This window comes from Dufourea novaeangliae, unplaced genomic scaffold (assembly GCF_001272555.1).
Source record: "Dufourea novaeangliae isolate 0120121106 unplaced genomic scaffold, ASM127255v1 scaffold89, whole genome shotgun sequence".
Classification (NCBI taxonomy): domain Eukaryota; kingdom Metazoa; phylum Arthropoda; class Insecta; order Hymenoptera; family Halictidae; genus Dufourea; species Dufourea novaeangliae.
In genome coordinates, this window is record NW_015373988.1 from 126,125 (window position 1) to 139,656 (window position 13,532).

General features: G+C 42.6%; 1 protein-coding gene across 1 annotated transcript in view; it reads right to left on the bottom strand.

Annotated features, from left to right (window-relative positions):
- Positions 1 to 5,523: 5,523 nt before the first annotated feature.
- LOC107187409 (Down syndrome cell adhesion molecule-like protein Dscam2) overlaps positions 5,524 to 13,532 on the bottom strand; it is a 35,309-nt gene continuing 27,300 nt past the window's right edge. Inside the window, exons 14-30 of the mRNA XM_015575512.1 lie at positions 13,173 to 13,321; positions 12,970 to 13,101; positions 12,334 to 12,634; positions 11,589 to 11,767; positions 11,310 to 11,479; positions 11,094 to 11,232; positions 10,870 to 10,987; positions 10,184 to 10,635; positions 9,935 to 10,116; positions 9,294 to 9,687; positions 9,010 to 9,153; positions 8,717 to 8,866; positions 7,994 to 8,205; positions 7,390 to 7,543; positions 7,189 to 7,291; positions 6,748 to 6,976; positions 5,524 to 5,607 (exon numbers count right to left, since the gene is read on the bottom strand). Coding sequence (XP_015430998.1) covers positions 5,524 to 5,607; positions 6,748 to 6,976; positions 7,189 to 7,291; positions 7,390 to 7,543; positions 7,994 to 8,205; positions 8,717 to 8,866; positions 9,010 to 9,153; positions 9,294 to 9,687; positions 9,935 to 10,116; positions 10,184 to 10,635; positions 10,870 to 10,987; positions 11,094 to 11,232; positions 11,310 to 11,479; positions 11,589 to 11,767; positions 12,334 to 12,634; positions 12,970 to 13,101; positions 13,173 to 13,321 — 3,292 coding nt within the window. The remainder of the gene's footprint in view (positions 5,608 to 6,747; positions 6,977 to 7,188; positions 7,292 to 7,389; positions 7,544 to 7,993; positions 8,206 to 8,716; positions 8,867 to 9,009; positions 9,154 to 9,293; positions 9,688 to 9,934; positions 10,117 to 10,183; positions 10,636 to 10,869; positions 10,988 to 11,093; positions 11,233 to 11,309; positions 11,480 to 11,588; positions 11,768 to 12,333; positions 12,635 to 12,969; positions 13,102 to 13,172; positions 13,322 to 13,532) is intronic.

Genomic DNA, 13,532 nt, shown 5'->3' on the forward strand with positions numbered 1-13,532 from the left:
TTTAACCCTTTCAACCCTGGTGGTCATATTTGTGTACATCAGGTTTCTTACAGTTTCACACCAAGCTTTAGGTACAGTGTGCTGCAGGTACATATTTTTCTTATAAATTTGAATTTTTTCATGCTTCGAATGTTTTTAATGGGTCTAGTGAATTCAAAATTGAATAATAAACTTCCTTTCTTAATGTGAAAAAAAAATTTTCACAAACAAAATATTATCTAGACAGTCTACCAAGTTAAAATATGTGATCAAATACTTTCTTTTACTCTTAAAAGAAAATTTAGGTCTGAAAGGGTTAAAGTAGTATTTCTTCAGCATAGTTTAGAGTTTCATGTACACTTAGGTGTAACACTTTCATATTCGTCGAACACTATCGTAGACCTTACATTAATTTTCTTCGTAGATCCGCGTGTTTATGATCAATTGTGCGTACGCAGGTCGTCAAGTGTATACGTGTAGTTCGAGATGTTGCGAGTTACGTCACCGATTTAATTAAAACGCACCGTTCGCAGCATCGCGAGGCTCGATTGTTTGACCCAACGATTAACGAGGGGAAAATTAGTGGCGGTAGGGTCGCGTTTGTCCGAGAAATCCCTGGCTCCTAACTCGAGTTCAAATAAAGTACGTCTTTTTGGCGAAGACTTGATGGATCGAGGCAACGAACGCTTCCAATCGAGTTGTACAAACTGATCGAATATTGACCGAAAATGATATTCGATACCCAAATTAGTATTCTTTCAACGGAATCTAAGACCTTCAGAGATTTAAAGTGCTATACATTTATTTTTTACGTTATGTATATACAAGATAAAATAGTTTCGTGAAGTATCCGCTGTCATTGTCAAGTGAATCATGTATTTTGAATTCTTAATACTTCATCAGACACGAAATTATTGGCCAACTTAATCTGTTAACCGAGTGATTACATATTGAACTTAATCAACCGAACACGAAGAGAATGTATTAAAAATCAAAAACAAACAAAAAATTCCACCACTGAGTTATTAAGAAGACGAACAAGCGTTCATTGCCTTGACAAAAAATTAATCTTCGCCGACTGTTATAGTTATTCTAAAGTATAGTTTTGTGAGCCAGGTTTTCCCGGTGGTAAAAAAAAAAAAAAAAAAAAAACAAACAAACAATCGGATACCGAAAGAACCCGGTAAAATCGTACGCAGTCGTCGTTTTACGGCGGACGTTGGTCGGCGGCTGGTGACATAAGAAAAATTGTACAAAAATTCTTTGTTATCGTCCCATAAACGATACCCGCATCCCGCCGTATATGGCCCTAACAAATTAAATCGAAACTCTACGAGTTTGATTGACGTGCTTCTCGTATATACATTCATGTACGTATCATAATGTATGCGCATACACGCGCTTTAAGTACATATATATATCTATATATATTTATATAAATTTATATATACGTATACCTACGCCCTCGTCTTCGCAGTGTCGCGCACACTTTTCCGGAACTTAGCTGTCACTGAATTATACACCATTGTCCAAAGTTTAGGGTCTCGTGTCGTTCAACAAAAAAGTGTTCAGCAAATGAAACAAGTGTTTTAAAATCTCTAGTAAGAATATGTTATTCGTTAGGAGTATGTATTCATGAAAATATGTATTCGTTGAACGAAGAATTTTGCACTTGTGACAAAAGTAGGCGAAAATAATTTTTTTTGTTAATATCTACTCTCACGAGTAAACTTTGCTTTCGCTAGGGGAAATAGTGATGTAAGGGAAAGACACCTCCTACCACTTGGTCTCGGAGTTACTGAAATTTATGCCGAATTAACATTCGGTTTAACATTTATTTCTGTATTTGAAATAAATTTGTCTAGCGGTAGAAGATCCTTACCCCTACGTTGCTTTTTCCTCTAGAGGAAACCGAGTTTGACCGTCAGTGTACCTATATAGCAATGAAATTGGAACAGAATCGAAGACTAGGTGACGATTCGAAACTGTTGGACAGTGGTGTGTATACATATATATATATATATATATAGTGTTTCATAAAAAAGAAATTCATCGAATTCAGCGTGGGTCGTGGTAAACACGTTTTAAAATACATCGAAAAAATGCTGTTATCCTATGGATCGATAGAGATCGCGTAAAATTATTGTTACCGAGAAATAGGAAGTGGTCGGCCCTGGTTTTTGGCACACTCGTGTTGCCTGCGGAATGGCAGTGTCGGCGGAACTTTCGGAACTTCTCGCCCAGCGGAACACGATACATTAGAAACGCGTTTATTTTTACTTTCGAAATCAGTCTGAGGAGAACGCTCGGGGATTCGTTGCAGTTCGCGCGCGCGAGACTGTTCGTTTCTTTTGTCTTCGAGTCCAACGTGATCGATATGCTTTCGAACATCGATGATTCTGATATCATTTTGTAGCTGAGAGATCGATACCTCGTCAGAAACGGAGTATGTAACCTGAACATCTTTCCTGAACTGAAGGGATACGCGAAGGAAACGGAACACCAGAATTACGTTCGAATATTGTTTTCGCGTATCCATAGATTCAAGAATGATTAGTCAGTCAGATCGATTGAAGTAATACACAAGATGCAGTAAACGTTTAACGATTACAGTCTCAGCCTGTGAGATAACAGGTCCAACAATTTAATGCTAAACTATGCCCGTCAATAATGGTAAACAATTATTGACGTCTCCGAATGAACACTTATATTTTGTCGAATATCTGTACATCTGGTTCCGTCGATATTCGCGATCTCCGGAACAAGCCATGGAAACTCTTTTAACACGTTCACCACGACACGGAACATATCTCGTTCTCGTATTGTACCTTTCAGGCGAGTCATATTTCCTTGAACTTTCATTCCGAGAAGACGGTCTCGTCGTCGTTTTTTTTTTTTTTTCAGTCTATTCGAAAAAGAAATAGGTACAACAGAGACAGCTGATCAAATTAATTATCTCCCTTGTAATATTAAGACAAACTCGCGTTAAGGACATCAACCTCAATCTACTAAATACGACTATCATTCGTTCGGTATCAGTCGAATTAAAACACTATTTTTCTATTATCAATATACGTATAAACTTTCGCGTGAGTATACACCTTACAAACGAACATACGATAATCACTTCTTCCTCCGGTGAATCATCAACAATGGAAATGCCTTTGATTGAACACAGTCGTGAAAGAAAATCGTTAGCCCCTAACCCCTTTAACAGCGAATACACCCAATGTCACGTTTCTTTTTTGTTTTCCTTCCCCCCACAAATCGTCGAATTACGGGGGTACCAGTGTGGACCCGTGTCGCCGGATAGGAAAGTCCATAAAAAGAACGGGCGTACAGTCTTCAAGCGAACGGGCGGGATCGAGCGCTTAGAATTAGAAATAGTTGGCGAGTCTTAAGTTAAAAGTGCGCGACATTCGAAGAAGGATACCGGTTTTAAACGGTATAGAAACCGATCGTCGAAGGAGAGACACGCAGTCGACGTCTAGACCTTAGAATACCAGGGCTTCTATAGAATTCTTTCTACTCGCGACCTCTTTTCACTCGAGAAAATTTTGCGCGATCCCGGTTATATACATACGTAGATACATAAAATAAACATACAACATAACATTTAATTTCAAGTAATTCTTTGATATATTTATAATTTTACTTGATCGATATTTTCGCGGTTCCCAAATTCTCCCAGTTTAAGAAGCCCCGGGACTAGACGTTCTGTTCCGTCGGCACGGAAGAAATGTACAGAGGCAGGGGAGGTGGGAGCGGACGCGGTCTCCGCGCGGAAAATGGTGTGTGTGTGTGTGTGTCTTACTTAGAAGTCTTAGGATTAATAACGGACTTAAAGTAATCAACGATGTTTAGACGTACGGTATAAACTTTACAATGCAACAGATTCCAACCCCCTTTCTTTTTTTTCTCTCAATGTGGCCGCCTCAAGGCGGCGCGTCGCGCAAAGAAACATCGTCGCCCGACGACGTTCGTCGACGTAATACACCTAAAGCCCTGTTTACACAGTAAAATATTTTGCGCGAGCAAATAATCGCTGCGTCTGAACGGAAGCTTGTATGTTTAAATAATTCGCGCAAACTGATTTCTGCAATCGCATTTGTGAGAGCAAATATTTCATTTTATTAATTTTTATTAATTTTCATCAACATTTTACCATTTTACGAAGATATACACTAAACTGTTTAATGGAAAACTACTAGCCGCGCAATGTGATGGCAATGCAGGAAATTAAAATGATTGTGCAAGATAAACTGAACGTGTAATGTCAGTTCATGCAAATTATTCGAAAGTGTAAAATGGAGATTTTACATAGAATACAACACAGTTCACTCGCGCAAATTATTTGAACGTGTAAACGGGGCTTCGCGGCCAAATCAGCGCGCACGAATTCGCGTACACTCTCGCCCTGATTCTAACACCACCACGCACGCACTGAACACAGGCGAGCACGGGTTTCGGTTGAAAACGACGCCGGCGATTCGCTTCTGGGAGGGGTATAGAGGGCAAGTGGGCGGGGCGAAATCATTGGACCAGCTCCCGAAGACGGAATTCAGCGCTGGGCAGCGTAGGGGCTGCTCACGCTTCTACTTCCCCTTCTAATCTCTCTTTCACGCCGTATTGCCTTCGTAAACAAAGAAACTCGGACTTTCATTTATGTTATTCCACGGTAACGGTGGCGGGGACAGTGCTTAGCCCGCAGGTATAAATTTTACCCAGCGCTGTGACGTAATAGAACGGGGGTGTAAGAAAATTAGTCTTGGCAGTCGAAGGGGGATCGTTTCGTCGTCCACTGAGCGTAATCTGTGATTATTTGTTGTACATGTATATACCGGGTGTTTCGAAGGCAAACGATTAGACTTTATCGGTGTATTTTGAAGATGGTTAATAGGTGTACGATTTGGGAGGTCTTTAAAAGTGTTCCATTTGAAAGCACAAGATCGAATCGAAACATACCTTTAAGGTAAACTGTCTATGGACCGATGTACATAAAATTCTGTTCTCGATTTCATTCTCGGAACGTAATGGTGAAGTCTGATCGTTTAACTCCGCAACACAGGAGAAAACTTTCATCAGATCCAATGCGTTTTCTAGTTTATTCTGAACCCAGTATGATACTTAAGAAAAGAAAGAAATACCTACATTTGCTCCTCTCTGTATGAATTGCTTTAGAAAATATCATTTTGCATAAAATTTCGCAGTCTAATCATAAGATATCTTGGATCGTTTTATATTTATTCCTCTGATGCAGTATATGGGTATGTCTGATAAACAGTGTCAGAGACATGAAACGTTGCTCAAGAACAGGCGCTTAAAAGTTCCAACCGTGTCGCAACGAATGATTAACCGATGACGGATGTTGGGGGGGATCCGATTGAAAGCAATCGAAGAACGCTGTTGCAAAAAATAACGACGGGCTTGTCTAGAATCAAAGAACGGGATGGTGTGTGGGCCAGCGTGACCAAAATAAATGCTCTCGGTCTGCATCTAGCGGAGGATAGACTACTAACTTCGTGACAATTAGTTACGCAATCATTAATCTAATCGACGTACGGTTAATGTTTCTGTGATAAAGTCACATAATCTTACTATCGTTGCTGTGATCGCTATCTTAAAATACTGTTAAGAAAAAGATACAGATACAGAAACGAGGGAACACGTAGATACCACTAGACGAATATTAAAACTCAATCTTTTTGAAGAAGAATACTTGCATTGAAAAAGAATCGTTCATTAGGAACCTGTATACTATCATCTTACAAAACCCCATTAAGATCGAAGTCGGACAATTAGGGTTCTTTCCCTTGTCAGTACCGAAGAGCCTTCGGACAATGATCGACGATTTACTGTACACAGACGATATTCAAAGGAGGGACAAAATAATCGTTCGATTCCGGCATCGAAATCAACCCGAAGAACCGTGACACGGCGTCGTTTTCCACGGTCACCGTGTGTGTACGTGCTCGAAAGGACATTCCCGTGGTCTGCCCGTACGATTAAGTCTTTTGGTCTCGAATGGGTCGCCCGCACGGCGAACGTGTCGCGGCGGTCTGAGCAAATTGTCGTATTTTTGTGGCACGCATCCCTGAACGCGATCGGACTCATTCAAACACCACCATCGGATCAATCGGTTCACTCGCTCACTCGCTCGTTCCACGCAACCACGCGCACGTTCTCGTAATATTTGTCTCGTTGCGTCATAGACAAAGAGGGGAGAGAGAGAGAGAGCAGAGACATCGGAGCGTCTAGACTAGAGAGGATTTTTCACGTTGCATACATCCCGATACTTTCGACGTCGCGATCCGTTATCGATCTGTTCACACATCTCCTCGTTGTCTATGAACGGGTTACCATTTGTTTACAACAACGAGTATAATTTAAATTTTTGTTCACCTATAATCGATAGACAGAAAGATAGAGTGACAGAGAGAGAGAGAGAGAGAGAGACGGACAGAAAGATAGAGAGACAGAAAGAGAGAAAACGGGAAAGGGACGCGTGGAGGCGTGCTCGACCGCCACGCGCGTCCTCGTATTATTTTTTGTTTCTTCTTTTTCCCTTCGTTTATGCTATTATCGCGTCGGTACGTTTCGACAAGATAGAAGGATTTATTTACCTAAATTGATTTTGGACCACGGGGTTCTCGGATGGGAACGGACGGGGGACATGTATCTGGGACTACCGTGGGGACACACACGGGAGCGTGCCGGGTTGAGGCACTCAGGGGGATAAGGTTGGGGGGGGGGGGGGGGGGGGGGGACGGAGGAAGGATTGTTCTGGGTGCTCGGTCTTGACCATAGGGAGCTCCTTAGCCCGAGTTTCAACTTCTTCAAGGAGTCGATGTCGCACTCGGCCTCGCTGAGCTCCGGCCGCTCGGAACGATCGCCGTTCCCCGCCACCACGTTCCCCTGATTGCCTACGAATGTCGTCTCCGCGACCGATATCGGCGGTAGGAGCGTGCGTAACGAGCTCCTGCTTGGAACATGCCATCTGACGGGACAGATAACGAGATCAGCTTGTTACTATATTAGATAATATAATAATGCAACTAATATAGTAAAGCAGATTTTTCAAAAATAAATTTTCAGAGAAATATGTATGTATGTAAATACACAAGTCGTGGTAAGTACTGAAAATGATTAAAAAGTACGTGTGCCTGTTTCGTAAGCTATCGATGAAAACAATATTCGTTTGTTAATTACCTAGATCGTCCTCTTCGGGGAAGCGACTTCTGTTCTGACATGGGTGAGATATCTGATGAAGTGCTCGACGTACCGTGGTAGATGAAGTCGGAAACGGCTCGAACTGGCAAAAAGCATGGGAATAGTCGATGTTTCATATAAAAAAGAAAACCAAAAAAAAAATGAATGAACGATAATAATCGAAATGATACTTCAACATACTGTGTTTTAGTTTGCCAGCGTCCAGCTGATTGGAAGACTCCGTGCGAGAGCTCGTCAGTTGATCCGGGTCAGACTCGCTCTCGTCGCTCTCGACGTCGCCCGGAGTTTGTTGCTTTCTCTGCTGTCGTCTCCTCGACGAAACGCTCTTCATGCTCTACAAAAAAAAAGAACACAACCCCCTTCCCACTGAGTAAAAGGAGTAAGATAATAGAACGAACTAAATGACTAACTATCAACTGGACAAATTATACAGACCGGTAACTAGTTGTATAACAAGAAAGAAGGCGATTGTAAATTAAAGAATAAGTCGAAAATATTAAATAAAATTTGTTCAGACGAGACTTTGTTTTCGAGATAATCGACTTTGAAAATCAATCTGAAAAGCGTGTATTCATCACGGTAGTAATTCTAAGTAGAAACAGAGTGTAATGAACAGACGCGGTAGCCAAGTCCTATTCGAAAGTTTTTATAAATGAGAAGAAATTTTCTCGCTACGAACTGAAACGTTAGGATTGATTTTTGGTTATGGCGTCCATAAAGGATCGATCGGCCATACTTTTACGATCTGTTTCTCATTTTGTAAGTAAGAAAATGAATGACACACCGTCGCGGCAGGCGGAGGGCTTGCGCATCCCTCGGTCATGGCGTGCTCGTGATACATGAAACTGTGCAGAAGAGTGTTGTTCGGGTGGAGACCGGCTGCTGATGCTTCCGCCGCGCCTCCCAGTCCTCCCAACCCTCCCAACCCTGCCAGGCTTCCCCCGCCACCCTCCGAAAGCTGGAACGTAGCGTACGGCGAGATGTCCTCCGCTGTCTCTGTAACCCACCAGAGGCATTGCCTACCTTTCAAATCGCGTCGGGATGACTTTTGTTGGTGTGAACGGATGCGTTCGGTTCTAGATTCTCGGTTGACATTCGCTAATTTAACCGTCGTCGTTTTTGCTTTCTTTGCGGAGAAAACGGCGCCGCGTGCATGGGCGTAGATAAAAAAAAATACGTATCCCTTATTTTTGACTGCTTAACGGACATACGAAGTTTCATCAAGATCGGAGGGGGACATTTCCGTGTCTTCCCTTGTAAGAAAATGTAAATGTAGTCGACGAACGAGTCGCTGGATTCGAAGTGTCTCGCGCGAAAGGATTCGAAGAAAAAGAAGTGACATCACAGGATGAAGATGTGATAAACTAAACCACCTTCGCTCGTGAACAGCAATCGATCGCTAACAGGTTCGTCCAAGACCCAAACAGCGCTACGCGTGCGACTTTTTACCTGAACAACAATTATAGCACCAAACCTGGCTGTCGTCCGTATCGTAACAAAGGTTCACCTGGAATCTTGTCGGGCCCGCCGCCCGTATTCGCCTGTTGCAGGGCCACCTTGTGAATGGTCGCGTAGTAACGTTCCCTTTGGGTCTCCGCGTTCTGCTGGTTCTCTTGGGACTCTTTCATCGGCCGTTGCACCCTGTCGCCGAGGTATCCTGCGATGTGCAGATGACAGAAAATTTCACGATTTTATTCACCGTTTGAAACAAGGAAACCTACAGTGTATGTGGTATACTGTACAGTGTATTCAGAGTTGAAATTTCTCGGTTTGTAAGATCAAACGGTAATATCAACTTACTGGTTCGCCAGCGGAGGACCACCAGGACAGCAGCGCCGAGCAAAGCAACGGTGGACACGATCAGCGGCAGCAGCACCCTTACGTCCGCGTAGAACGGCACCGCTGATACGACTCCGCGTTTCGATAGCTCTGGAGGTGGCGGTTCTGGAAAGCGTCAGGAGCACAGTGCTTTTGGATATGACTCTTTGAAGTCGATAATTATCAATCATTCGCGTCTCTAAGCAATTTCACCTCTGGAAGCGGTCTGTAAAAAGCGGGTAGTACACATTTGTTTCCAAGCTTACCGCCCTCCTTCGTCAACGTCACGAACGTGAACTCGGCCTGGTTGCTACCGGCCACATTGTGCGCCTCCACTTTCAGTTGGTAAACCGAGCTCGGCTGTAGATTCGTCACGACGAAACGTCGTTGCATCTTGACGCTGTTCGACACGAGCATCCAGTGAAACTCGTTGATCGGTCTGTACTGGATCACGAAGTAGAGGATCGGGCAGCCGTTGTCGGGCCACACGTGAAGACGCAGCACTAGAGTGGTAGAGTTCGGACTGAGGAAAGACGCGGCGGTTGGTATACCTGGCGCCTGACCCTGTGTCCGAACCGAAAGGACGGGGGACGCTGGACTACTTCCGATTTTGTTATGGGATGTCAGGTACAGCTGATAGGTGTTCCCGCATAGGAGTCCCTGAAGATTTTCATGAAAAGTTTAGAAGGTACAGTAAATCATCGATCAGTGTTCGAAGGCTCCTCGGCATTGAGTGTTCAGGCGTCATTCCCACTTTGTGCTTGAGTGGTTTCACAGGTGACCTCCTCCACCCTCTCAGTGATGGGGATGACGTCTGAACACCGACAGCCGAGGAGCCTTCGAACACTCATTGAGAAATTAATCGCGTAGGAATTGTTTATTGTTGCATCCAAGTGGATTCTGGTACCTTCAATTCGTGCCTGGTGGCATGACGAGACAATTGTAGCTCGTCCAGGTTACCATGGGCCGTTCGATAATGTAACGTGTACCCTGTTAGCGGAGCACCTCCGCTGTGCCCGGGTTTCCAGTGTAACAAGATGCTGCTCGACGTAGAACTGGTTACGTAAAGAACGGGTGCATTGGGCGGTACTACAAGCAGAGGAAAAATTACTTAAACATTTTTTTGCTTCTTTTCTTGTTCATTTTTTTAACTCACCCTGTACAGTCAACGTGTACTGCAACTTGTCACTCCCTTTAACATTCTTCACCAGACAAGTATAATTCCCGCCCTCTTGGGATTGTAGATTCGATAGGACGAGCTCTCCCGTCGGTAAGATCTGTATGTTTCTGGTCGTATCAGTACGAATTTGCTCGGTGGATCCTTTGTACCACTCTCTGGTGGGATCTCCGACCGCGTTACAAGCTAGAGTCGCCGATCCTCTCCACGGTCTCACCACATGGCCCCCGAACGAGGTGATTCTGGCCGGTACACGATCCGTTGGCACCTGCGCAGCCACTCTGGAACTTTGTCCTTCGCCTACTCGGGTGCTAGCGGTCACCCAAAACTGATACTCTACGTGTTGCTGTAAATCAGTTGCTTCGAAATATGTGCTTTCAGCTGGCAGTTGTCTTTTGCCATGATTCAGTTCTTCTCGGCCGTCCACGACCCTGTGAAAATAACGTCACTTTAACGCTGGATCTATTATCTATTCAATTTTTTTTTATTCGATTAGAACTGAATGTCATACAGGGCGTTCCAAAATAATGGGACAAGTCGCAACATCATAACGATTTGTATTTGCTCGAGGAATATGCATGTTGCGGCTTGTTCCATCATTTTGGGACACTCTGTATAGAAGGTTATTATAATTCTATTATGAGATTTGAATTTATTATCGGTACCTCGTGTATAGATTGTATTTTGTGATGTGCCCGTTTGGTTCCAAAGGCGGTAACCAAGAGATGAACAACGCCTGCGGTGAACTGACCACCACCTTTATGTCTGCTGGACTACCGGGTACTATAAACAGAAATTTAGTCTATTAAAATCTACCCAACACATCAATCACATTCGACACATTCGAAATGACTTCTGATTTTAAATGTGTATGATGAAAAACCAATACCGTCTTCTTCAGTTTGGCAGTATGTAACCGTGGTAGGCACTCCATCGCCGATTTTGGTGTAGGCCAGCACTTGAATAGTGTAATTGGTAAATTTCCTTAATCCCGTGAGAACAGTGGTCAGAACACTTGTCTTGCGAACCTACAAGGAAATTTAGAATTACCAACAGTTCAATCGTAACTTCGAAGTGTCAAAAATAGTATATAATTTGTACTAACTTCCATTTCATCGACACTACGCCACACATCCGCCAGAATTGGTTCGTAGTGCAACTTGTACCCTTGAATAATACCATTGCTGTGCGTGTTGGGCGGTGGCTGCCACGACACTTGAAGAGATTGTGAAGTGAGCGCAGCGCATCTTACGGCTTCAGGTGGCATACTGGGTACTAAATCAATTAGTTTTTTTTTTATTATTAATTATTATTCAAACATTGATTGGCGTAATAATCTAGGTATCGTTACACCACGTTTATTCTTCTTTTTTATATTTCTCACCGTCTTCCAAAGTTTGCATGAGCAAAGGTTCAGAGAGTGGTCCAGACCCAACTTGATTATATGCCTGAACGACCAAAGTGTACTTTGTGTAGGGTCGAAGCCCTGTCAGCCGAAGTTCCGCGCCCCCTTCTTCCCCGTCCCCGGATACCGAACTAAAGTTGTACGAGGGATTCGTAGAGCTGAAAGAAGATTCCCAACGTAATGGACTCCCGGCCTCGAAGCGTTGAACGCATCGCGAACTATTTTGCATAATTAAATTCTATCACGTTACGACATAGTTCTTATAAGAAGAACCTCGGTCTTCTATGATCCACTGAAGGTAAAAATATTTAACAAAAATATATAACTAGCATAAATGTTCGATACGTATTTATTAAATTTTCATTATAGCCTCAGATTAAAAAGTTGTAAAAAACGACCTTTACTATTTTCTTCGCGATTTCAACCAATTGCAACTTATTCAATTTTTGTTTAGACATCATTTAATAAACTAATGTCTCTGACTTCACAAAAGAACTCAAGTCATTTGGACCAATTTTAAAAAAGTTGTTCCGTTTCAAAGGGTGTACGAATACTTTTTATACCGACTGTATATGTATATTTCCTATATATGAATAAAATCAATAAAAAGTATGCAATTCTAAACAACACAATTTTTATGGTAACGATCCAAGGTAGATATTTATAAATTTCGGTTGTAAAATGATTTCTGTAGAAGATCGATTAATCAACTCGGTGTACTCACCTAGTTTCCCTATAGCCAACATTGAATCCCTGGATGTCACCGTGTCGTAGCTCGGGCAACGGTGGCGACCAATTGATTAAGATTTCAGAGGAGGACAAAGCAGTCGTTGCAAGCTTGATTGGCGGTCCGGCTGGTCTTTCGGGCTCTGTTCTGACAATCAGGTCTGCGGATGGTACAGATCTACCAGCTGGTCCTTCGGCTATCACGCGAACCGTGTACCTGGTCGCCGGTTTCAATTCGTCTATGAGGGCAGCATAGGGAAGGGGCGGTCCGGTGAATTCTTTTTGCTGCCACATACCACCTGTCACGATGTATCCATGTTAATAATGTCTTCATTTCGACGTACTATGCATATATATTAACCCTTTGCACTCAATTGGGGCGTGACTACGGCGACACAATAAGATTTTCAAAATTAAAGCGAAGCTTCTCGAAATTAACAAAGCGACACGATACCCTCGTTTCAGAACCGATACGGCAATGATATCTTGAAGTTTCCAGTCGATTGTAACAAGAAGAAGAAAGTGGAAAAGTGTTTTAAATTTCAGTTGTATTATATCAGTCTATTAAAAAGAAACGGTGGATTACTTATTGGCAGTGCTAATAGGAATTTTGAGGTGATATAGTAATATTTACCAGTGCCTTCTTTATATTCGAGGATATATTTGGTCACCTCACCGGTGTCTTGGGACTTGTGCTGCCATTTCACGTTAATACTACGACTGGCGACCATCGCGGTCTCCAATGAATTCGGTGGCTGTGGTGGCTCTACAAACAGAAAACAGTAATTATGCGTATTTTCAAGAAGCAATCTTTATTCTAATATTCTGTCATCGTACCTTGTACGAGGAGTTGCACTAATTGTTGATCACGGCCGTATAGATTACTCGCCTGGCAAAAATATGCACCGCTGTCTGATGCTTCCGCGTTAGATATTTGCAGTTGGGCTATTACACCGTCCGGTGTTACTTCTCGTTTCACTGTAACTCTTTAAACACAATAATATATTCATAACAAATTCAGACAGAATATTTAAAATTATTATTGACTAGTGTAAAGTACCGAATGTTTTCTTTTGTCATATAACTACTGCTCCGTATATATTAATGCTTCGCGACATGGTTTATTTTTATTTTACTAAAGATTTTTTGTATATTATCAGTAAGTACGCATATTTTTTTGTATATTATTATGTAGTT